Source organism: Crocodylus porosus, unplaced genomic scaffold, assembly GCF_001723895.1.
Source record: "Crocodylus porosus isolate Cpor-Errol unplaced genomic scaffold, CroPor_comp1, whole genome shotgun sequence".
Taxonomy (NCBI): Eukaryota; Metazoa; Chordata; order Crocodylia; family Crocodylidae; genus Crocodylus; species Crocodylus porosus.
In genome coordinates, this window is record NW_017728918.1 from 101,132,222 (window position 1) to 101,158,593 (window position 26,372).

At 42.4% G+C, this 26,372-nt stretch overlaps 1 protein-coding gene across 4 annotated transcripts in view; it reads left to right on the top strand.

Annotated features, from left to right (window-relative positions):
• Positions 1 to 26,372, top strand: part of TPD52L1 (tumor protein D52-like 1) — a 95,123-nt gene that overhangs the window by 11,699 nt on the left and 57,052 nt on the right. For all 4 annotated transcript variants that reach the window (XM_019537985.1, XM_019537986.1, XM_019537987.1 and 1 more), the window contains exon 2: positions 20,886 to 21,001. In XM_019537985.1, the coding sequence (XP_019393530.1) occupies positions 20,886 to 21,001 (116 nt within the window). The remainder of the gene's footprint in view (positions 1 to 20,885; positions 21,002 to 26,372) is intronic.

Consider the following 26,372-nt stretch of genomic DNA (forward strand, 5'->3'; position numbering starts at 1 on the left):
CACAGTAGAACTTCTTTCAAAATTGGAGTCAATCCTCTCAAACCCTGCTGCTGCTTCATCAACTAAGTTTATGTAATATTCTAAATCCTTTGTTGTCATTTCAACAATGTTCACAGCATCTTCACCAGGAGTAGATTCCATCTCAGGAAACCACTTTCTTTGCTCATCCTTAAGAAGTAACTCCTCATCCATTAAAGTAACATCAAAGATCACAGATCACCATAACAAATATAATAATAATGAAAAAGAAAGTAACATCAAAGATCACAGATCACCATAACAAATATAATAATAATGAAAAAGTTTGAAATATTGCGAGAATTACCAAAATATGACACAGAGACATGAAGTGAGCAAATGCTGTTGGAAAAATGGTGCCGATAGACTTGCTCGACACAGGGTTGCCACAAACCTTCAATTTGTAAAAAACGCAATATCTGCGAAGCACAATAAAACGAGGTATGCCTGTAATTGTTATCGGCAGGAACTGAAAGTAAGAGATTATAAGCAATGGAAGCAAAGAATTTTTGACTTGAGATTTCCATTGATTTGGAGATTATAAAAGGCAGAGAAACATAAGAAGGCTATTTTAAAAACTTGAGCTGAATAGATGCAAGAATCTCTCCGTGTCAGTGGCAAGAGAGAAAGACAACAATAAATAGAGATCAGGAGGAGAACATGAGCATCTTTAGTGACAGAGGCTGGAGCTATTCTATGGATTTTCCTTTTCTTCTCTGTTTTTTAAGATTGATTTGCAAGTAGAAATAAAAGTTGGACTGATATGTGAAGAAAGGTGAACAAGTTCAGAAGGTGGTTAACAATATTCTAGTTGAAGCATGAGTGTTATGGAAATCTAGGCCAAAGGAAGGCTAGGGAGAAAGGGATTCCACTTATCAAGTTGAGGAGAGGTGAAGGCATGAAAGGATGGTATCAGCAGAAATAAAGTAGAAATAATGACTTATTCTTCTCTGAGAAGAAAAAATAGGTGTATATTGCATTATATCATCCTTTATTCTTTGCAGTGATTCTTTCTATGAGAGAGAGATTTTTCTGTGTTCCTTTTAAATTTGAAAGGTGCCCAGCTTTCAGTGCCATGAGCATGGTATGAAAACCAGGACCAGATTTCTTGCTTATGTGGCCAATACAATCTAAGGATATGGACTAATGTACTCAGTAGCCTCTTCAAAAGGCAATGGAGAACTGCTGCTCAGGAGCTGGCAGCAGCTGTTGCACTGTAACTGTTAAGTGTGAATGAGCCTGTAGCCGCCCAGGTGAGCCAGGTCACCCTAATTTGGGCCTTGCATGAAACAGCTGAAGTGGTTTTTGTTACACTTGTGTCACTACAGCTTCAGGTAAAGGGAACAGGTGCAGTGCAATAGCTGCTGCATTGATTGGAACAGCATCTCCCACTCCCCTTTTGACATGGATAGAAATTTGCCCATACTCTTAAGCCCAGGCTGTCCAGTTGGTGGCCCCTGCTTCCAGCTACTGCTGTCCTGCTGCTGCCACAGGAGTGTCTGGGTCCTACCCTCCTTCCAGCTTCTGCTGCCTGCCCCTGTCCTTGCCCCTGGAGGTGAGGCAGTGTGACCTATGAAGCTAAGGGAGGTCATGACTGGAGAGGATTGGTGGGACCTAGGGACCTCAAGTGGCGACATGGAGGTAGGGAGCACTGGCTTGGTGCAGCAAGGGGGCACCCATAGTGGGGGAGGTTATCCCATACTTTGTTGATCTAATATCTCAGCTAACTCTTGCGGCTGAACTGGGCATCTTGAGGGTAGAAATCATGAGTCCCTAACAGCTAGAGTTATAGATGGCCTTTGTTTCTGGAGGCTATGACATACTTGTGTTCTTGGACACAGTACAGGGAAGAGTGTAACACGCAGTGGCCAGTGGGTTACGCTTTCCCTGTCATCCCCAAATCTTTCCAATGGAAAGGAAGAATTCAAGAAACCTGGTTCTCTGGGAATATTGCAGATTTCCAGGACCCGTAACCCCTGATGTCTCTACCCACAGTCCACCTATGTGTAAATGCACATACACATTTCTGTTTAGTAATATGCTACAAAATGTGGAATAACTTAAAGAACTGCAGTTATTGGTGCCAGAAGCTCTAAAACTTTTGGCATAGTGCTTAATAATAAAGAGAAATACATTTAATCTTTTGAGGTACTTATACGATGTTCAAGAAAAACAAATGGACAATTCAGTTGGTTAGGCTTTGATTAGATGGTTATGCGCCTAAAACCATAGCTGAACAAGCAATTCGAAGCAAATCATGGATCAGGCTAGCACATACTAACAGCATGTTTATCAAAATCAGAGCCGTCAGCAATGTCTGCATTGCTATATGACATAGTTACCAGGAAGTAATATGATCCATTTAATGTTGGTCTATTCTGATTTATTAACATTCATTACCATTGCGTTTTAGGGTAGAAGTTCCCATACCGGTCTCTATGCTGTTTTTGGGGGCCTTGCCTGTTAAAGGAGAAATCTGTGACAGGGAGACAGGGGATTTCTCAATGTAACTTCTTTTATTTGTATACCTGTGTCGGTCTATAAAATAGAGACCGTTACCAACAGCACACAAGGGGACCCTCTAAAACACTAGTGCCTGGTTCTCAGCAAACAACTCTATGCCAACAATTGACTCCAGTTAGACTAAGGCACAGAGCAAACTTGCCCCTTATTTGTAAGACCAAAAATAGCTGCATCGCAAAGCAAACCTTGTAACACGTTTTTAAAGATTGGACTGTTGCTGAATTAAAAAAAAATGTAAAACTAACAGCAGAGTATTGTGACACCTGTCCTAACAACACTGTGCAAGTGTGCTCTGTTTCACTGTATTGCTCCCTAGCATGGTCTACAGACAGTGACTTATATCTGCAGTAAGCTGCTTGCTAGACATGTCTCTTTCTAGAGATGTTAGGGCTGCAGTTTGCATTCTGTTAGCTTGTGTTTTGTTTTCAAGTATGGGCCCTCTGACAAAAAACCTCCCTCCTTTGTCCTCTACAATTCTATCCTCACCATACTCAGGAGTTTGGCAGTATGTCACTGGTGATACCCATGACAGCCCTGTCATCATATCTGATTGCGAGGGATTTGTGGCAGCTCAAGTCAAACTACTTGATGTTTGCCTGACTCTTTATTAAAATATCATAATGTAACATTACCACTTAGATTGCCAGCCCTGTCAGACTGAGCAGCCCTAACATAGGAAAGACTGACAAGAGAAAAAGTCAGATGTTTTTCTTCTCTTTAAAACAACTTTGACTTGCAGATTTAAATACCAGACCAATGAAAGGGAATGCTTTCCCATTCTCATTAATGCAGTAGAGAGACTACAGATAATATAGAGAGGAAGTGATGGTTTTATGTATATATTTTAATGGCAGTGGAATCCAATTGAAATTAAACATTCCCAAGAATTGGCGAGATTTACCCAAGAGAAATCTGGAGCATATCCACCATGTCAGATATTCCCTTTGAAGGGCAATGGTGCATTGGTACCAGTTGATTAATCTTAGGCCCCGGCATATATTCATGTAATGGCACCATGGAATCTGACCCCAATCTCAGTAAACATGCAGCTTGCCATGCCACCCATGCAGAAGGCAGGGGACACAATATGGGGATTAGGAATGTGGTCCCAATTGCATCTTTCTCCTTGCCAGTGCAGGGGGAGCCCAGGAAGTTGACAGCCAGATGCTTGCAATCTTATGTGAACCCAGGCTCTCCTTTACTAAACATCAGCTCTAGCCCCAGTCTCAGGATGGCTCCAGGTGGGCTGGAGACCCCAGACTATCCTGGGCCTTCACCCTGGGGCTTCAAGGGCCTCCTCTTGGAGAACTTAAACCCCACACGCAGCAGCTCTGATGGGGCTGGCACTAGGGATCAGAGGTTCCTGGTATGGGGAACTAAAGGCTTTTCCCCACTGGAGCCATTGAACCATATTGACCTCTGATCTCTGTGCCAAGTGTAGAGGCCACAGGGCATCCCCAGGACCAATGCTAGCAAGATTGTCAGCATTAACTGTCAGAGACATGAGGCTGTCCAGGGCTGATTCTGACAAACACCTGATTGTTGAGCATCCACCCCTGACATTGTGTGGACATGCTGCACGTCCAGTGTAAGGCTTCATATAAGCCAGTCATAAACACATTTTCATTATGACTGGCTTATATGAAGCCTTACATTCTTCATTATATGTGGAACATTTTCATGACTGGTTTGCCATTTTACAGTGCCTTAAATTGAATGCACATGTAGCATCCTTGCCATTTATAATGCAATTAACATATAACTTGCAGCATAAACATAATGTGTGCTGGGGTCTTAGTTACAATGTGAGATTAAGAGTCAGGAAAACCCATCAGTAGACAATACAAGCAAGAGGTAAGGCTCTGTAGAGTGAACTGATTTAGTACTTTCTGTCAGTCTCCTTATACAAGTTAATACTGCCTCTGCAGAAAATCTTTAGGGGACAGGAACGATGGTAATGCTGTTATTAGTTCTGGTCAGTTGTTACTAATTTGTAATTTGGTAGTGGTTACAAGCCCTAGACATGACTTAGGTTCCATTTTGCTAAACTGAATAAAAAGAATTGTCTGCAAAGATTTTGCAACCTTCCCTTCCCTGATCCAGGGGTCTTAGTTGATGCATAGAAATGTACATAGTTTGTATCTCCTCATGCCAGGGTTCCTAAATCTTTGACAGTACATAAAAAAAGAAGAAGTAATTTTAGATGTTACAACTGCTTGTAAAAGCATAAACAGATGATCTGCCAGATGCCCAAATACAGTATATCTGTTTGATGTGCATTTTCCAAATCTGCCTACCAGCACTGAACTAAGCAGGTAAAAAATAGCGTGTCAATCACAGTATAGGTTTTGCTTCACTTAAATTAGTTCTTTAACATTTCTTTATAGTCTTTTATACTTTTTGTGCCCTAAGATGAGAGCAGGTCAGGCTGAATATTTGTTTTATAAAATGTTTGTGCTGCATATCTAAGTCTGAAAAAAAACCCACAAGAAATTGTTAGAAGGTTTTAGGAAAGAGGGGCCATTTTATTAGATCATGGATTTTCTGTGGGCCTGATTCAGCACAGCACATACTGAAATTCCATTGAGCTGATCAAGGTACCTTAGCTAGCAGATAGGAGAACATAGCCTCATACATTTTCGATCATGTAATTGTATATTTTAAAACTGACCATCCCCTAATTATGGGTAAGCATGACTACATGTGCTATTAATGCTATAGGGGCATACTGCACAGTAATAAGCCTTTCCTGGGAGCACATCTACTCGTGCTCCCTGTTGGGAGCTATTCTGCTCCTATCCTGTTCTGGCTCCCTGCAGCAGTCAGGGGGAGCTCCAGGCTCCTCCGGGGTGCTAGTCTGGGGGCTAGCAGGGAGCACAGGACTAGGAGAGCTCTGCCGACTGCAGCAGTAGCTGTCTCCTTGTCCTATGCAAGTTGGAAGGGGTCCTGATGTGCACAGGGCTGGAAAACAGCTGCCACTGCAGAGCTTTTCTGCCTCTGTGCGCATGGGAACCAGCCAGATGCCTAGCAGGGCTTTCCTGCACAGCCAGGAGCTGTCCCGCTTCTGGGGCAGCTCCCAGCCAGCCCTGGGCTGGGTGGGGATTTCCTTGGGCAGCCCCAGGCTGAGCAGAAACTGCACTGCTTCTGGGGAATATGCATTTCAGCTGATTTATAATTCCAGCCAGTGTACTTGTTTAATATTTAACTACAAAATTCCCTCTAAGTTGAGTAGACATACATGCAAAAATAAAATCTGTTATGAAGAAAAGAAGCAGCAATCTTAGTTGCATCACTACATCAGATCACAACGCTATTAAAGCAGTTGAGGGAAGTTGTCAGTTTCCTAGAGATGGCAGAAGTTGGAGTCCTACTTGGGGAAATCCCTTCCTGGCTGGCTGGCTGGGAGCTACCCCAGCCCTGAGAGAGCTTCCCAGTCCCAGCACTGCTTGGCTCCAGGCTCTTGGGGGAGCCTAGAGCTGAACGGCCCCAGGACTGACCCGAGTTCCCTGTCCCCTGGTGTTAGGACTGATAGGAAGCAAATTTCTTCCTGGGCAGTGTCTATACATGTGTTACTGCTTAGCATCTACTGTGCAGTTAGTTTGTGACCTGTATTTACAAGTAGTAGCTAACTGCATAGTACACTAATTTACTGCTCAGTAAATGGTGCTCATGTGTAGATGGTGATGCTTTACTGCACAGTAATTAGACTACTGTGCAGTAAAGCGTCTTGTGTAGACGCAGTAAGTATTTAAGCTCTTCTCCACTCATTCAGCTCTAGTCTAACATCCTTTTTTTCTTTATTTCTTTACTTGTTTTTGGCAGATCAAATTGTTTTTAACGAAAAAATTATAGAAAACAAGTCTTTTAATAGCCATTTTGCCCATTTTCTCATCTCCTACTTCATCTTTTCTTTGTTACAGTCTAAAGAAAGGAAAGAGATGATAACCCTTCTGTTTGACATGGTTTTTTCTACTCCCTAACTCCCAAGGGAAATTGTGAAGAATGATCAATAGAAAGCATAGTGGCCAGAATAATACTGTTGTTATTTTCTGTACTGACATAGAGAGAAGCCTTTGCTGTCTTAGAACAATTGCAGTATGTTGCAGTACTTTCTTTTTATTAGTATACCTTCAGTTTAGAAAGCAAAGCCACACTTGCTCCCTCCAGCAGCCAAGAATATTATATTATACAAAGCGAACTAGATTCAGACAGATGAGATGTTAAATATTAGTTATCCACAGATTTCCTGCGTATTTCAAAAAAAGGGTTTTGGTTAGAGGGTTATCTTGAGTTAGTGTAATAGAGCTGATGCCAATGAGTAGTAACATGTTGGTGTGCTGGTGCTGTCTGTTGCCCTTCAGGGGCTCTTGCTGTTACATGGAGTGTCATCTGAACATACAGCCCAGGTGTAGAAGTTTTGTTGCTTTTACTAGGTGCTGCCACTGATAAGTCTTGACAATAATTGCTTTCCATAAGCAATATGTGTCTTTTGCCACTGCTGACCTTTCATTGTTTTTGGCCACTGAACTTCTCTCTCTCTCCAGAGATGACAGTACTATTCCTGTAGTGACCTGCAGCAGTGCTTCCATGGAAAAATAAAATTAAGAATCTGTTTTATTTATTTCTAACTTCTCTTTTAACATGACCTATTATTAAAGGATGAGTTCATTGGGCAAGGAGAACAAGCAAATGTTCCACCAACTGCAATTTGAGAACCTTAGTAAAGCACTGGATCAGGTTATGCAGACAGGTGGTGGAATCTCCATCCTTGGAGGTTTTTAAGACCTGGGTAGACAAAGCCTTGGCTGAGATGATCTAGTTGGGAATGGTCCAGTTTTGAACAGTGGTTGGACTAGATGACTTCCTGTGGTCCCTTCCAGTCTTATTTTTCTATTATTCTAACCTGTAAGCGGTGGTATTTTGAAATTAGGGCTAGATTATGGGTTTTCAGAAATGCTGAGACAAGGAGCTATGAGATGCTATTCTTTTCTGTTGGGAGCACCAGGAAACAATCTTCCTTGTGAAGGTAGAATCTCTTTTGAAACACTTGAGCACATGGAGATTCCTGATCACTAATTCTCTTTCTACAGGCATTTGAAAAGGAAGAAACTGGTATTAAGCTGATATGGCAAAGGAAATCAGAGTCACTAATGCGATGTCTGGACAGTGCCTTTGTTCAAATTACAATTTCAGTAATGTGAGCAATTAATTCCAGTTGAAATATATGAACAATTTTTTTTCTCCTGAATATTTCCCTAATAACAGAGATGCAGATATTTGATTCCTAGGCATTAATGGGAGAACTACATAACACCATAATTAAAATATTTAGATCTAGCTAATTAGCCTTTGATAACTTTGCATTCTTTCTTCTCAACTTTAAAAGTCATAGTTGAAATAATTTTGGGGGGAAAGCCTTGGATTTGAAACTTGCATTTCAGCTGATTATAATTCAAGCTGGTATACTTGTTTATTTAATATTTAACCAGAAAAAATCCCCTAAATTGAGTAGACATGCATGTACAAAGGAAATCTGTTACGGGGAAAAGAAGCAGCTATCTTAGTTGCATCACTACAGCACTCAGATCACAACATTATTAAAAGCTGTTGAGTGAAGCTGTCAGTTTCCTAGAGGCAGTAGACTTTGAGTCCTACCGAATGACAAGGACTTCCCCCACGTAACAGATATAAGTTCCAAGGGGATGTAGCATTAAGTGAATGAAGCTGTGCCTGCACTAGGAAAGGTTAGCCACAATAGCTATAACAGCAGCCCTCCTAATAGAGACAGGGCTCAAACTAACAAAAAGAATTTGGGTTATTTTTCCCCCCTTTGCTGATGTATCTAAGGCCCACTCAATACATGAAGATAAAGGTGTGATGGGATGTAATGCATGATCCACTCAAGCCTGGGAGCCCTGTCAAGTGACAGGGCTTCTGCCAGAGGGGGAGACCCTGCTTCACATGCAAATTAAAGCTCAACAGCAACCACCTATAAGGTTAGTACATATTTTCAAGGTCTAACTTTATAGCTGACTGGAGCTTTTATCATTTGATAAGTACTTTGCACGTGTAGCTGGTCTTAAGGTAACTGCAGTTGACCAGTTAACATTGCAATACCTGTCATATGTAGAGGGTGCCTTATTAGCTCATGAACAAAATAAGCTATACCAGCAAAAGGATATTTTTCCCTGTTTAACTGCAATGATGCTTCTCCCCACTCCCCATATACACAGCTGACAGTTTATTCTGTCAGAAGTTTTAAGCACATGCCAGTTCAAACTCTCCAACTTGAGCTAGCAGCTTAGGAATTTTTAAATGATAGGGTACCCAGCCCAGTAACAACCCAGTGTGACCATCGGGATCAAAATACTCCTGGAAGGCCTTGGATGCTAGTTATGCGACTCTATTCAGAAAGAAGATTGGCTGCCACAGAAGCCAAAATGAAAATTACAAGCTAGGGGATAGACAAAGCTTTTGGAATTTTTGCTCAATTTCCTTCTTTAATATAAAAATCCTGCACAAAAGCTCTTTGTTAATTTAAAGGTCAGATTATGTGTAATTCATAATAGGACTTGAGCTTTGTGTCCAGCCTAAACCCAAAGAACAATAATTCCAGACATTGTCATTTTCTCATTACTAGACTACCTAAAATTATACTAGTAGCGATGGTGCCCTTGAGACTGTTTCTCTAATTAACAATTGTTAGAATGTAGAGCGCTATCCTTCTTGCTTGTGGCATGCCTGCCACTCAAGATACCCCAATACAGTGGGAAGCTAAGAGTGAGTGGTATGAAGCAGGCTATGGTGACTTTACATTACCTGGGAATTTGTCTCCAAAATGAGAATCCCTGTTTGTTCCTTTAAAGTGTTTCTCAACTTGTGGGTCATGACCCAAAAGTGGGTCCCAAGAATAGCTGAAAGCGTGAGCAAGTCCCAGAAAAACACAGGAAAGCAGGTTTCCACTTGCCAGCTGGCTGCATTCCAGCCTGCAAGGATATGCTTGGAGTGATTGGAGGCAATGGGCATACATGTATCTGCATGTGCACATGCACTGTGGCTGGCATGAGGCCAAGCAGGGTGGTGGGAGCAGTCCCAGTAGCTGGATCCAGCTAAGTGTATAGGGAGTGGGGGTTGGAGGGATAGGGCTTGGGCACTATGCGAGTGTGGAGGGGTTGGGTGTGTTGGGGGGGTGGGGGTGCCTGCCAGCACTGCGGGAAGATGGCCAGGTGCTGAGGCTGTCAGAGCAGGAGAGGGAAGGGGGTAAGGTGCCTGACCATCCAGTGGGAGAAAGGGGCAGGGGGACCTGTGTGGCTGGGCCAGCGGCACCAGTTTGGTGCCTGTACTTGCAGGGACAAGACGCCGAGGAGACACTGCTTGGTCAAGAGGGGCCATGACCAGGCTGCCTGGCATAGCATGGGGCTGCCACTGGCTTCCCTGTGCTGGGACTGGATTCATCCTGCTTCCGCCCACATGAGCTGGAGCCTCTGCAGCCACCACACTGTGACCTGAGCAGCTGGTGGGGGCAGCTGGTGGCTCCCTCCAGCATGCCTATGGGGGCATAGGGCTGTATGTTGGGAGTGAGGGGCACCAGGAGGGCCAGGGGGCTGGCACTTGGGAGTGAGGGACATCAGCAGGGCCAGGGAGCTATGGATCAGGAGTGAATGGTACTGGCAGGGCCATGGGGCTGTGGGTCAGGACTGGCCATTGATGTTTACAAATGGTCCTGGTACAAAAAGGTTGAGAACCACTGCTTTAAAGCATGTGGACAAGGGACTGAGGATATGGCAGTTTTAAAGAAATGCAAGCTAAGTTTATATACTGTGAGACACCAAACTTGATGTTCTGTTCAGAGACTCATACCAATGAATGGAAATGTTCTCACTGACCATCATCTGCATTCAGGTGAATGTTTAACTTTATGTAGAGATTTCATTTACTTGTGAAGACTGATTATAATTACCATCCATAATTATTATACATGAAATTCACATTGAGATGTTAAGAATACACCAGCTTTCTCCAAAGCTGTTACCATCTATTTGCTTAATTCTCCTTATTTTGTGGATTAATTTAGATAGACTATCAACCATTACACTGTATCATGTCAGTCTGGTTGTCAGCCAGCTAAACACAATACAGGCAAACACTAGCAATATAAAAAAATCCCTTATATATTAAGAAAAAGACCAACAGCCTCAGATACAAAAGGTGATTTGTAAACTTTAGCCTTATAGAATTTCTTACTGTAATCCCCAAGTGTTGATATGATATACATACACACAAAGGGCAAAGCCTTGGCCTCAACAGAGACAATGTGAGTTTCGCCATTTACTTTAACAGCATAAGGATTTCACTTATAGAATCACTCCTTTAAAACAATAACCAGAATATTTGAACTGTGTTGTGCATGAAAATACATCTTAATGTAATACGTTGTCTGTGTTTAGAGATCTTTCTGAGGGTGGGAGCGGGGGATGCTTTTATTTGCTTGTTTTGTTTTTAAACATCTTAAATGCAGATTCTTTTTAAGTCTACATCCTAAATAGTCTTATGACTAAGCTTACTTTTAATGGTATGCAGTCCCAGTGAAGTGAATGAGACTATTTCAAAGCCCTGATCAGAAGCCTGTGGAAATAAAATGAAGTTCATAAAAGTAAACATAGGCATATGTCTTTGCAGGACAGGTACAAAATATTGTTTAAAAAAGGAGGGATATGGGGTTGGCAGGTGATTTTGTGAGGTTAGGTAATGATTTTTATTGGTGTACTTCAAGAGCACAGGAGACCCACTTTTCCTCCAAGATACTACTAATATTCAATATACCTAATTGGAAATATTTCTTTCCCTCTGAAATCTTGATTCTTTCATCTCTGGGCTATCAATGCTGCAACAAGGACACTGCCAAAGAATTTGTAAAAACATTTGTTTTTTTTTAACTAAAATAGACATGTGTGCTAAGATCAAGGCATTTTATTTTGCCTTTGAAGAAGCTGCAATTTACTCAATAGAAGGACTAGCCTCTAAATGCGTTGGTACAACATGACTACATGGCATGACTTACACAGTTGTAGTGAAATAATGTAGCACAACATAATTATTGTTGGTCTATATGATGTAATGATGAACTGTTGTTCAATGAACAGACTGGTGGGAGCTCATAAATTTAAAAAAATGGTAGAGAAAATTAGTACAGGCAGTCCTCGGACTTACGACACAATTAGTTCCTGAAAAACGCCTCTCAAGTCGAAACATTGTAACTTGGAATCAATTTTCTCATAAGAAGCAATGTTATAAATGAGGGATTGGTTTCTGAACCAAGGCCCGATACCCTATTTTCACCAAAAATACCCCAGAATTTGGACTTGATCAATTATGGAGGAGTAATATAGCTACATTAATATATTTATATTGTAAATAGCAATCATTGATTTGGAAGGACTTTTTTGAGGTGACTTTGTCAGACTTTCTGAAGGGTTCTTGGATGGAGTCTTCTCAGAAGTCTTGGCTGCAGGTTTTTCTGGAGTCTTGTCTGCTTTCTTAAAGAAGGTGTACAAGGAAGTTTGGACAGATGTTCTCCAGGGAGATGAGTGACTCATTGAACTTGTTCGCTGGCATGGCATTGCATCGGATCAAATGTTGTAAGTCGAAACTAGCATTGTAAAGTTGAAACAAGAGTGTCAATTTATAAATGTTGTAAGTACGAAACATTGTAACTCAAAACATTGTAAGTCGAGGACTGCCTGTACAGCAAAAGACATGTAAAACAGTAAAAACAATAGTATAGTATAAAGTATAAGTAATAAACAGTTTTTTTAGATCTCAGGAGAATTTTCTGTTAATTTCCCTGAAATTAATTTTGGGGAATGTATACTAGCTGAAATCTGATATTCTTGCTTTTAAATTCACTGTTACTGTGGGTGTAGGTTATAGCCGTGTTGGTCTAAGTGTTATGTAAATAGCATAAATACCAGCTTGATGTTAGGTAAATAAATATGGAAATAGATATTTGCCTATTGCTTTTAATTTTATGTATTTTCTTGAGTTTTGCATTGCCTTAATTAAGAAACTCCATTTTGTATTGCTCTGTAGCTTGACATAGAACTTGTATTGCTCTGTAGCGTTACACTTTTGTATGCTGTATGGGTGAGTGTGTATATTAAAAAGGAAAACATCAGCTGGTGACTGGCTGAGGAATGCAGACAGACCAAACGAGAAGAATCTGCCCCAGAACAGCGAGAGAACAAAGGCAGTTGACCTTCAAGAAAGAACACAGTAATAACCCAGCAAAAGCCCAGAGGATTGGGTGAATTGACAAGGCTATGAAAGATGGGGCGAGACGTATTGATTTTGGGTCTTGTTCTGCATGTCATCCTGGAGCATCAATGCTACCACATCTAACAGGATGAACCAGCAGGAGCCCGGCTCCCACTTGTGATCAACTTGACTGGCCACTAAGTTGATCTGAGCACCGATAAAACTGATAATATATACCAGAGCAAAACAAAAATTGGAGTATAAATGTGGTGTGTGTATATTAAGTGCTTAATCAATAAACGCAGCACTTTACCTTATCCCCCTTATAAGGTCTTGCTTGTAATTTAAGTAACTGGGAATTTATGTAACATAAGGACATGGGCAGACAAGGTTCTTTGCGTAAATCCAGTATCTTTTATTAGACCAACTCAAATTTAGTGTTGCTCTATTTGAGTTGGTCTAATAAAAGATATCAGATTTACCAAAAGAGCCTTGTGTGCCTGTTACTGTGGTTAATTCTACAGGTAAGACAGCTTATAGCATGTTTTCATATGGTGTTTTGTACTTAGCTTGACTTATTTGATGTGAAAGACTACAAAATGAGCTTTCAAAGAACATGTCTTACTGCATACTGATAAAAACAAATGCGTCCTTAATCTCCAGATACCTGAACAAATGTTCTAAGATCTATGGCAGGACCAGGGAGCATTGTATTTCTTGGTTAATTAAAACTCTGTGGACTAGTTACAGATCTCATAGTGTCTAATTGGCATATTAATTGTTGTTGTTGTTTTCAGGATTAAAGGGAAAAAACATCCGTATAAGACAGATTTAATATTAACCATATTTTTGGGGGTTAAATCAGAGTAGCAGTGAACTTCAGGTGTTTTACTACTAACTTTATGCTAATTTTGGTTAAGATACTTGGAAAGTATTCTGCATTGAGTATGGAATGTTTAGCATTCTGTAATTTGTTTTAGGTCAATTGTAATGTCCTGCCATAGAATTTTTTTAAAAGGTTATTTAATTTTATTTGCAGTGTTCTCAATCCCCTTTTAAGCCCATATGAATAATTCAAGACAGGGTTGACACTGATCTTTCTGCATTGAATACAGTACTTTGCACTATTAGGGATACAGAAACAAAAGAATTACTTTACTTGTCACTTCTGTGTATTTTCTTGAGCTGCATGGAACAGTGTTTGGTACTAAATTATTTAAAATGGTTTATATGGCAGTGTATCACATAATTGCCCCTTTGGACATCAGTGTGTTCTGACACACCTTTTTTGAGAAGTTGCAGATAACCAGGGATTTGTAAGTCTGATTACCGTCAGAGGAGAAATCGGTGAAACCTGAATCTGTGCAAATTGTAAGTGTAATTTATTTTCACATACACCCCGAAGAGCATGCAGCAGACGATCCTTTTTTTCGTAAGCTGAGTCCAACACTAATGTTCATTTCCCTGGGAGCAACTCTTCATCAAGGATTGCTGTTATTCTGATATACCCAACCTGAAAAGCAAGCTCACCCCTCCCTCATTTCCAAAACTGCCTCTACAACAAGCAGTGCATACCAATAACAATATTATGCCTCTTCCCAAAGGTCAAAACTTAAATGTACAAAAAGTGTTCTGGAAGACTACAACATCACCATCCAGTGATGTTGCCTGAACACCACAGTCATGCACAGTCATCCACCACAGAGCCTGGGCTGCTCACAGTAGGCAGTGGGGAGGCTGCAAGCAGCTACCAAGGTCTGTGTAACCCCAGCGTGAATCATGGCGGGTGGCAGGTGCACATCCATCTCTGGGTGGATGGCAGGGAAGGGGCCAGGGCTGCACCTGCTACAACAAGGATCGGGCCTCTTGTGGTTCCCCCACCATCCACCCTGGCATATCTTCCAAGTTGAGGTTGGTTTTTGGCACTCTGCCCAAAACTGTTGTTGACCCCTGGTTTGGCGGGTTTTATACTTTGCCATTTCAGATTAGGTAGTCAGTGGTCATCCTGGTGCAGTGGAATTATTGTGAGTTTTGTAAAAATGAAAATGATCAAATAAATATACAGGCATAAGAATCTTAATATGAAACAGTATACCACATCTCTAGCTTTTCATGCCTGCAGTTAAAGCTGCTTTCCTTTTTTTTCTGCACATAAAAACCTATCAGTAACTTGACAGTAATGAGCTTGAGTAGACATGTATTTATCACTTCATGTGGAAAACTAATTTAGTCATTCTAAAATGCCTTGTTATTAAATTTTATGCCTGGGATAAATTGCTAAACATAGCCTGAACTGATTTTTATTAAGTAATAAATATTTTCACTAAATCTATTATTTAAAAGAGTATAATTTCAATTAACTTTACAGCTTCCTGTAGTTTCATTAACTGTAGAGGAAATCCAGCTTACTAACTTAGGTTAAAACTTCTGCCTCACTGTTTTACAAAAAGTAGTTATTTTCTCTGAATATGACTCAGTTGATGTAAGCGGACCTATTTGTGGAATAAGACGCTACTGATTGTGAGAGTAACAAAGTTCGGTTCCTAATGGCTTATATAGTAAGGAGGTATAGTGTAATAAAAATGTTATATATAAATGGCATGGATGATTCATTATGGCTTATGTAAAACAGTGATAGGTGACTCAGTGGACTCAAGTCAGTCAACCAAAAGTTAAAAGAAATAAGTGTACTTTCTCCAGAGATCAGCAAATTCAAGTTCAGTTGCACCATGAAGAGACATTAAATGCAAAAGTCAGGTCCTTCAAGTGGGAAAGCTTTGTGAATTGTTCTGTGATGCTTTGATTAAAGTAATGATGTGCAAGACAGAAAATGGTCTCAGGTAATTTGTCTTACAGGTACAAATGTTGTTTTAATGAAAGGGCTGAGGTCCACAGAAAAAATATGTGCAACAGTCACTCCATCCCATATGCAAAAGGAATGTCTATACACGCATCTAAGTACAGGAAACCCTTGCTATTTGTGGGTTCAGCATTTGTGGTTTCAAATATTCGTGAATGTCGAACCTGCATCTTAATACAGTAACAGGAGCTCCTGCTGCCGCCACCGTTGCCAGTGCAGCCATGCCCTTGCCCCCGCAGCTGCTGGGGATTTCGCAACTGCGGATTTCACCATTCACAAGGATCTCTAGAACGTATCCCCCATGAATGGCGAGGGTTGCCTGTACTACATACTAATTCTCCTATTTAATTTTCCACTTGGGGTGCAGGATTTCAGTATTAAAAGGGACATATCGGGATGTAAAAATAAATCCTTTTTTTTTTTTTTTTTTTGCTAATAGACCCTCGGATCCTTTTGCAGAGCAATTCAATTGAGTCAGCTCAACCTCTGGTAGTTTTGATGAGTCATTCTAAGTTAGCTCCAAATGAAGGCCTTGATCCTGAAAAGACATGCACCTAATTAATTCCATGTGTAAGTCTTTATATTTTAACAGTTATTGTTCTGCTGTGGTCTATATCTGGCATCTTTACAGACAGCACCTGAAAGATCTCTCTTCTCCCAAACAGGAAGGGATCATGGGAAAGTAGGGCTGGAAAGGGACTACATGAGGTCATCTAATCCAGCACTGTGCTCAAAGCAGGATCATCCCCGACTAAACCATTCCAGCCAGGTGTCTTTTTAACCTGCTTCTGAAAATATCCAGTAATGGAAATTTCCATATGTAGTCTGTTCCAGAGCTTGACTACCCTCAGAGTCAGAAAGTTCTTCCTAACCTCCATCCTAAATGTTTTCTCTGTATTAGGGATATACAGTTTATCTTAAATATATCCTAATATGACCAAGAAATGCATTTGGAAAAGTACAGGTTGCACTTGCTCAGTAGAGGTTCCGTAGGTTTTTAGCAACTAAATTCCCTGATGATTGTGATAGGCATGCTGTAGCCCAGGGGTGGGCAATTATTTTGGGTGGAGGGCTGCTTCATGAGTTCTGCTGAGCTGTTGAGGGCTGCATGGGTAGCCCCACTCCGTGACAGGTGACCCACCCCCTGGTTTCCATCTTGTTACTGGAAGTCCTTCCCCTTAACCCCTGACCTTTGTCACTGGAAGTCCCTGCCCTTGCCCACAAAATACTCCTTTTGGGAAGGGGGTTTGCCGTCTTGGAAGCAGAGAAAAAAAATATATATACTAAAAATCTAACATCCACAATAACTTATTTTAATTTTATTTTTAAATGCTTTTTTGTCCTGATTTGTGTGTTTGGATAATGTACATGGAGGTGATTGCATAATAGCTCAAAATGAAGTCTTATTCTTGTATATTGTAGGGGGTATGGGTGAAGGGTATGGGGTTTGGGGGGGCTGTGTGTAGGGTATGGGGTTTGTGGGGTGTGTGGAGGGGGGGAGTGTGTGGGTGTGTGTGTGGTGGCATGTGTGTGGATAGTAGTGAGCAGGGCTCCCCCTAGAGACCTGTGGGGGGGTGTATATAGAAGGGTGTGGGGGGGGTGCAGTATTTGTGGGGGATGTGATTGTGTGTGGGGGAGAGTGTGGTCTTGGGGTTTCCAGGGGAGGGTTTGTGGGTCTGGTGGAGTGTGCATGGGAGCCCCACATGCCCTATGGTGCCTCCCACCACCACCAGCAGCGCACTGCACTAGCACACTCTGCCTGCTCCTGACTGACCCCAGCAGGAGCAGAGCAGCTAGATGTGGGCACAGCTCCAGTCCAGCCCACCCCATGCCTGCTCTGCTCTGCACTGCCAGGCCATGGCGTGTCCTGCTGCTGCTTGGGCATGCAGCAGGGCTGGGGTGGTTCTGCGCTGGACTGCCTTTCTCGGCAACCGCAGGGCTGGGGCCAGCAGTACTAATGGGGACCCTCATGCAGCCCCAACCTGCCCCACGCCTGCTGCGGTCTCGCCTGCTCGTGCTGAACAGCTGCAGCAACAGCACCGCCGGCAGGGCAGAAGTGTGCTCAGCGTGGGGGAAAGCAGCATCTCTCCCCCAGTGCTGCCCAGTTCTTCCTGCAGCAGCTGTGCGGAGCTTGCACTGGGCTGCCCTGCAGCTCCCTTGGACTGCCCCCACTGCCCCAGAGGGCAGCCCAAAGGTGGCAGTGACAGTGCAGGACAGCCCAGCACGGGCTTTGTGCTGCTGTAGAAAACACTGGGCAGCACTGAGGGGGAGAAGTCGCTTATCCTCTGCACTGAGCACACTTCTGCCCTGCTGGCGCTGCTGTTGCTGCAGCTGTTCAGCGTGAGCAGGTGAGTCTGCAGCAGGCACAGGGCTGCATGCAGGTCCCTGCCAGAACCATGGGGTTGGGGTCAGAGGCTGCTGCCACCACCTGGGTTGCCTAGAAAGGCAGTCCAGCGTGGAGTTCTCAGCCCTGCTGCGTGCTCAGGGCACAGCAGGATGCACTACTGTGGGCCAGTGCCTGGGCCAGGTGGGACTGAGGCACCCGCCATGGGCCGAGCAAAGCCCCTCCACAGGCTGGATTTGGTGTGCAGGCTATATTTTGCCCATCCCTGCTCTAGGCCAATGAGGGCCAACCTTTTTTGACTGGTGTGCCACGAATAAGTCCCACACCCTCCCCAAGTGAAGCTCTAATCCTGGTCCCCTGCCTGATCAGCTGGTTTGCTTTCTGGTCGTAGCCCTGTGCTCCCTATGTAATTTGCTGCTCTGTTTTCTTTTTTCCCTGTGCTCCCTGCCTTATTTGGTGTTTTGTTTTCTGCTGCTTCTATCTACTGCAGTGCGGCCTCTCCACTCCCCAAACCGCCACGTGGCGTGTAGAGGCTTCCTTTTCATGCAGTTGCACATCCAGGCGTTGGTGACCTGTACCAAGTTCATGCACTCAAGCAGAAACCATCTGTGCTTTTAGGAATCACTCTTCTCCCTTGTGCCCAGGCAGCATAGAGGAGTAAAGGCTGCTTTGTTTAGTTGCATAGAGTAAAAAGGGCTACTTGTGATGGAAGAACGGGAAGAGTGACTGCGTGAACAATGAGTAGAAAACAAAATACTGAATCACTGACTGCAGATGAGTAGAAGACGTGTGCTGGAAGAGAACAAGCAGACCGGTTAGACTGGCTTGCAGTCTAGACCTGGCACTAGAATATCACGCACATTTGTGAGCACTGAGCTAGAGTGATATGCAGTAGTCCTCCTTGCGTTCTTCCAGTCAGCCACCATTGGTACCAAGGCACTATCTAGTTATGCTACTATATTCTGTGATATCCTTCTGGTAGAGCACAAGCTGTGTAAACTGCATCCAAATTCAAACTTCATCCGTTCTCCAGTAGGAGATGAGGTTTACTTTTCCACCACCATTTTCTTTTTCTCTCTCCCCTCTGGCTTCTGTATCTTGGGGACCAGACTTGGCCCCAAATTAGATTTCAGAGTCTTCATTTTTTATTTTCTCTATCCTGAGCACTGTGTGACCATTGCACAGAATCAGGATGACATTTATCAGGCAACTGAGGTGATGCACTTTGAAAAGCCATCTTTTGTTTGGACTTGAGTTGCATTGAATAAATGTGGTTGCAGTGGCTTGAAAGAACATCTTATTTATCCAAGTTTCAGGGTCTGAACTAGAAATCTACAGGCATGGTTGTTTTGACATACTTGTTGTTGATGACAAAGTAGATAGACAAATCTGAGAACCTTGAATAATCTTGGATAGCCCTTGAAATCTAGTTTATTCTTTTTGTTTTTTGGGTCTCTGTGAAAAGCCTGTTCTTAAAACTGCTTATAGTGGAAATACCAACCACAGAGTTTCAGAAATCATTAGCTTGCTTCCCCCCTCTCCCCCCCCCCAATCATGTGATTATACTATGGACTCTTTTTTTAATTTTGTTTAAATATATTATTATTATTATTATTATTACTTTAATGTACAATGTGTAACAATTTGTATTATCCACTTTTCTCAAGTACGAAATTGATATTTGTCTCTGTTATAAGAGCTCTAATCTCCATACCTGCTATGCTTTCCCCAATCATTAATTCCCCACCTCCTTCCGCGCACATCAGTTCTCTTCACTTATGAGTTTGTTCTTCATGCTTCTCAGTTCCCACGTCCCCACAGCCTCTTGATCTCGCCTCTGCTCCTCAGGGGTTCTTTACCTTCCACCTCTGCCTACAGGCACCTGTAGCAGGACCTCTTCTCTATCATAGGCCGGGACCACGCTGCTCCATGTATTTTTTGTATCTTTGCCCCTGTCCTAGAAAGTAAAATGGAAGGGAAGAGGAGCAGGGGGGTGTTGGAAGAGCAAAGTAGCAGACCTTGCATTCTGAAGGAAGAGGGAACAAAGGTCAAACCCGCTGGACTCTTTTTAGCACCATCTTTTAGCACCTCTGCCCTCTGAAGAACTGTCTGGTCTTAAGGGAACACAGAGAGAGTTCTTCCTGGTTCCAGCAGCAGCCCTGATAGTCAAAACAGAATCGGCCTTTTTATTCTCTTGTTCATAAGTGATTTCAGAGCTCTGCATAAGCATATATTTTTTTAACTGGCTTATTTTGAGAAAAAATAGGTTTTGCTTCTCTCTTCTACATTATGATATTTTAGTACTGCACCTTTGTTCAATTACATTAAAATGTCTTGGTCTGGTTAGTGTTTTCACATTGATACTATAATAAAAAATTTAAGATTTTTTTTCTTTCAGAAGCCAGAAGATCATTTGCATTCTGCTCTTATATCAGAAAGACCTGAATAACTCTAGGGCAGTGATACTCAATCTTTTGGCCCTGCAGGCCGGATGAGTGTTGCAGGGCCAATTTTTGGGCTGATTCTGGCACATACCAGCTCAGCCCCAGGAGCCAACCGAGGCTGCATCCTTGTGTAAACTCATGTGCAGGACCATTTCGTCTGGCTGGGTGGCTCCCCACAGGTCTGTAAATTTGGCAGCAGAGAAGTTACAATAAACCTTGCCACTGCTCTCGTGCTGCCAGATTTTCAGACTGATAGGGAGCCCAAAGGCCGTATGACACAGCTTCATGGGTCATATCTGACCCACGGGCCAGAGGTTGAGCACTCCTACTCTAGGACATGAAGTGAGGATAGTGCTGTACTTTAGGTTTCTGTGGGTGGTTAGCACGGTTGGTGAAATGATTTGTAAGTATTTTACTGACTTTTATCTTTTTGTTTTCAAAGGACTGCTGGAAGCACAGCCATTGCATGAGGCAGATGAAGACACTGTTGCTGATATTGATTTCACCACCATGATTTCTGAAGAAGAGAAAGAAGAGTTAAAGATTGAGTTAGCCAAGGTAATGCTTTTGAAGTTATTAATATTTTTCATTAATATTTTTACCTCCTGAACGTGGAAGCGTATAATTAGCAGAATGAAGTACTTGTGCTACAAGATCTTTCTTTTAATATAGTTTTTCTAGCCTTGAATAGTGCAAGATGATTCACTCTATCAGGTTATTTTTGATAGGTTAATCATCTGTTACATGCCACTCCAACCAACAAGTTATTTGTCATTAGTTTTAAATTGGCAACATTTATAATGAATGAAAGATCCTGAAATAACCATCCCTTGGAATTCACATGGATTTAGTTATGTGATATGAAAATGAAAAGAAATTTTAACATGATTCAGTAAAAAAGGCACTAACGATGATCATAATGTCATGACAAACAATAATACAAAGAAACTTTATAAAAAAAATAAAATAAATCTTCAAATAGTGGGAATTCTGGATTGGCTATACTTACATGGTATGGTTGAGTTAGTATGGGTGAGTTAAGGAGATGGTCAAAGTCAAGTTTATAGTGGAAGGTGAGATGCAACCTTGTCTGCTGTTGGATACAGTAATGTATGAGATTCATAGTCAGGAAAAGAGGATAATGATCAAAGAAAAATGAGGAATCTAAATATGAAGTGGAATTGTAAATATTGTGCTTCTTGACTTTACCTCTATTTTGTCTCTCTCTAATATGGTAAGGGGATATGAAATAATAATTGTTAAAGAAAAGGTAGCTGGGGAATTTCTGCTCATCCTACCATCTAACAGAGCAAGAAAGAGACATTTAATAAAACTGTACAGTCCAAATTGAAAATCAGTAAATTTCAAGCATTCCATGTGGGCAGTTATTCTGTAATTGCCCCTTCCTCTGAAAGGGTAACGCTTGAAAACAGGATACCCAGTCTGATCCATAAAATAATTCTTTATATAGAGACTTGTTCTTCTCAGTAGTACAATTTATATTATAGTTAATTATATTATATTATAATTATATATATTATAGTTAAAGAGTCCATAGTTTATATTATAGTTAATAGACTTTTGTTTGGTTCATGATTTCCTGGACAAACAAAGGCCAAGTGCTTACTTTGGTATAGCTGGGCTAAAGCTATGAAATCTGAAATGTGAGTTATTTTTGTTTCTCTAGTGAACTTATATACCTGTAAACAATAGGAAAGTAGTTTAATTCTGACTTCATTACTTTTATTACAGTATCTAGGTCAGCTAGGGTTAATAAGATTGTTCAGATTTGCTCATAGTCCAAATAAAAATGTTTAAGAATTGCATCTAGAAAACTTTGGAAAAATTGAGAACTTTGGAAGATTCAAAGTTTGTAATTAAGCATCAGCTCCATGAAAGAGATTTTGAAAAAGGCGTGCACATTAGCAGCTCCTATGTTAGTAACTTCAGTGGAAATTAGACACACCTTTGAAAATCTCCTCTTGTCTTTACCTTCCAGTTCTTTAAGCCTTCCACACTAAAAATGGCCCTTCAGTGGCACAGCATTTTTACACTTACATCTGTGCTTTCTTCCATGCTACCGTTTTTAGAAGGGCTTGTTTTGCAGCGACAGTCAATGAGGATTAACACCTTTTCCATCAAGTCCTTTCTCAAGCATCTTTTTCTTTATCTTTTTCTTTCTACAAGAGATCAATTAATAACCATTGGTGATGTGTTGGCAGGAGTACTTAATATGGTTGTATTTAAAATAAGTAAAATAGGGTACGTAATATCATGGGTACATGTATAAAAGATTTATATTTAATTGTATATCTTAGTACATTTTTTTTAACTTTTCCTGACTTTCTATATTGCTCATCTTGGGTATAAAGAAGAAAAATAGAAACTAACAATTCTATATATTTTCAGCACACATCAAACTTTACTTGCATGCTGTCTCCTGCTTGGTACTGCTTTTGTGCCTTGTCTTTTTGAACTGTAAGTTTTTCAGGGAATGAGGTGTATTCTGTTTTGTGTTGGTCTATCAGCTGATATTGATCCTAAATGAGGCATCATTTACAATGCAAATGAAATGGAACTAGAAATAATAATGGCTAGAAATCCGTGCGTCTGAAGCGCACTGCAAGTCCTTTTTTATTCCAAAAAATATGGCAAACTTCTCACAAATTTGCCAGAAGACATGGAATGTCTATTAGAACATGAATCATAAACAAAGTTTAGCCAGGTGTAAATGATTCTGAGTTTCAGAAGAGAAACAGATTCTACAAATGCATACACATGTGAGTAATTTCAGCTGTATGAAGATTCCTAGTAAAGTCGATAGGAATACTCACACAAGTAAGGTTAATGCATGTTTTTACAGAATAAGTGCCTTAAGAGGTAAACTTAATGCACTGTCTGATGTGAGTTAGAGGTGTGAATCCCTTTGTTGGTAAATCTATTGTTAATATCCTAGGCTAAGTACAGAGGTTCAAAAAGCCTGAAGCAGATTCAATTCAATCTTTTGCAGGCTTTTCTAAGCTGCATAGGTTGAACCAATAACAAACCGAACTGAAATTATGTGCAGGTGGCTAAGACCAACTGAAGTCTGCACTGGTGCAGGCCAGGAGCCTCGGGGTGCTCATTTGTACCACCCCTCATGGTGACACTGTCTAAGGTTGCAGAACCCAGCTCAGCAGCAGCTGTGCTCTCCTCTCAGTCAGGCGGCTGGGAAGGGGTTGGGGCTGGAACCATCTCAGCCTGGGTGGCTGGGGGGGGCGGTGAAAAGCTCCTGCAGTTGGGGCTTTCCTCCCTTCACTGAGTAGACCCCAGCTGAGGCGAGGGGCAGTGCCAGACCAGGAGAGTTCATTTCCTTGCTGCCCTCTACCTTTTAGAGTCTGGCATCTGGGAAGGGGCAGAGCTGAAGCAATCCCAAACCCGCCTTGCCCAGCTATGGGGCGGGGGACAGGAGGGGGATGTGCAGTGAAGAACCCCACTGCTGGGGCTTTTCCTCCTCTTGCACTGTATGGACCTGGGCTAGGAGAGCCTGGGGGCCTATTCCCCTGCTCCCCATCTTGCCAAGCTGACAGGTATAGGCAGGAAACAGGCTAGGGAGCAGAGGCTTAAGTGCCTCAGCTCTATGACAGCTAAGGGCAGGGCTGGCCATGGTTCACTAGAACAGACAGCACAGTGCAGGGGTTCAAAGCATCCTGGGATGCTGGGGGATTGTGAGTTAACTTGACTTGAGAAGGGATCTGAGACAGATGTTCCATAAACTAGTTTAACCTAAATCAGTTAAGTCTGATACTACATCCATCCAGGTTTACCCAACTGGGTTTGGCCATTGTTAAGCCAATTTATGTGCACTGACCTTCTGTTCTTTTTCAGGTTTAAACTCGTTTCTGATCACTTAAATTGGTTTATGTGTAACTTCTGTACCTAACCCTAGTATCTACATGCCTGCAACCAGCGTTCCCTCTAAGCTGTGTGGCGTGTGCAGTTCTGCGGGTATGCTCATGCCGTGCTGCCAGGCACGCCTGTGCAGCTGCACACACCACACATCTTGGAAAGAACGCTGCCTGCAGCCATTGTACATGAAACACTAAAGCAGCTGGTAGCATGACTTTACCTACATGTATCTTTCAGCATTCTTCCTGTTATATTATTCAGCAGCGTTATGTAACATGTTGGAATTTTTAACTCTTTTTAGGTCCCATGTAGAATTTAAGGAAGAATTCCTTTGTCTTATTTCTACTAATGATTAGTGAATTATTTCCTTACTACAGTCTAATGTATTTACAGAGTATATACAAGGTACAGGGATGTAATCCCAATTCCTTGAACACAAGGTGCCAACAGAAGTGTCATTTGTTGCATGACTGGCCCCTTGAAAGTGCTCTATAGCTGTGCTGTGACAGAAGTGCAAAGCTGCAGAGCACTTTAAAAGTGGCCTACCGTGCAACAAATTAACCTCCATATGATGACAGATCAGATGAAGGTGCTCCAGAGTTGAGCACCTCAGGGAACTTGACCAGTCCCTGCACAGGATTAGAGCTGGGCTTCTGCAGCCTAGCCCTGCCCCCAGGGCTGTCTGCAGGGAGCAAGGGAAGAGGCAGGAGCTGCATGCTGGGATTTGCCCAGCTTGAACTGGAGGTAGTAGGGGAAAGGTGAATTGGAGCTCCTCTGCCTTGCAGTCACCTCCCAAATCCCATTGCCCCCCAGCTGCAGCTCCCTCCTCCTTCTCCCTTCCTGCTGACAGCACTGGAGCTGTAAGGGGGAGCAGAACTGGGGTAGGGGGAGGCTGCAAGCAGGTAACTTCTCTACTGCATTGGCTCTGAAGCACCATGAGTTAGAGCAGGGAGCTGTACATTTGTCAGCGCCCACAGGAGAAATTTACCAGCAGAAGACTGTTTCCTTGCTCACAGCTCCAAATCTTTCCAGTCATCATTTAACCCAAAAGCACTCTTAGGTTTTTCTCTGGGCCTTGCTCTGTGTGCTTCTGCGGGTGTCTCTGGTCCTTTTACATGATTTTCTTCATTGCCTCCTGTTATGCGTTCCCTACATCTTTGTCACCAGGGGTACTCAACTCCCAGCCCACTCCCTGCTGTCAAATTTCTGGGCTCCCTGAGGTGGGATTGGTCCTGGCCAGGCTGCCCTGTCTAGAACGAGTGTCTAGAAGAAGTGGTCCCATTCCTGCGTGGCTGAATCAAGCTGGAGCCTGATCCAGCTGACACGGCCCAATATAGCTGTGGGGGGCAACAGTGTGGAGCCAGAGTCTGATATAGCTGCACAGGAATAACCTGACCAGGGCCTAACACAGCCGGACCATTCCCCCATGGGTCCACAGATTGGACCTGACCACGTACAGATTTGGCACCACTCACCACTGGTCTACACAGCTAAAAAAGGTGCAATTCTTGCACAGTATGGCATTCTTATGCTTTCTTTCATTTAGCTAGCATTGGTAATGACAGTGGCAGGGATGGTGGCATGGAGTAGAAACCACAGTATATACCCAGGGTGCCTGCAAGGTTTGTATTGTGGTAGTGCTAAAGCTTGTGGCACTAACTCTTTTTGCTGCTGTCACTGGTGCCAGTAAAATTAAGCCTAGCACAGGGCCCTGTACTACAATCATATATTTGCTTTATACACATGGGCAACCCACTGTTAAACACAGTAACCAGCACAGACCCTCCACCTACTTAGTTCAAATTCCCAAGCAGCCTCACATGTACCTTTGTAGTGCATGGTGGCATTGTGCCCCTGCATGACTTTGAAGTACCCATTGTTTCCATTGCTTGCCTCCAGAAAGGATTCTAGTAGCTTGCTTCATTAAATTGCCTTCTGTGAAGGTTGATCGTTATGATTTCATAGATTTCATAGACATCAGGGCTGGAAGGGACCTCGGGAGATCATCGAGTCCAGCCCCCTGCCCAAAGGGCAGGAAATC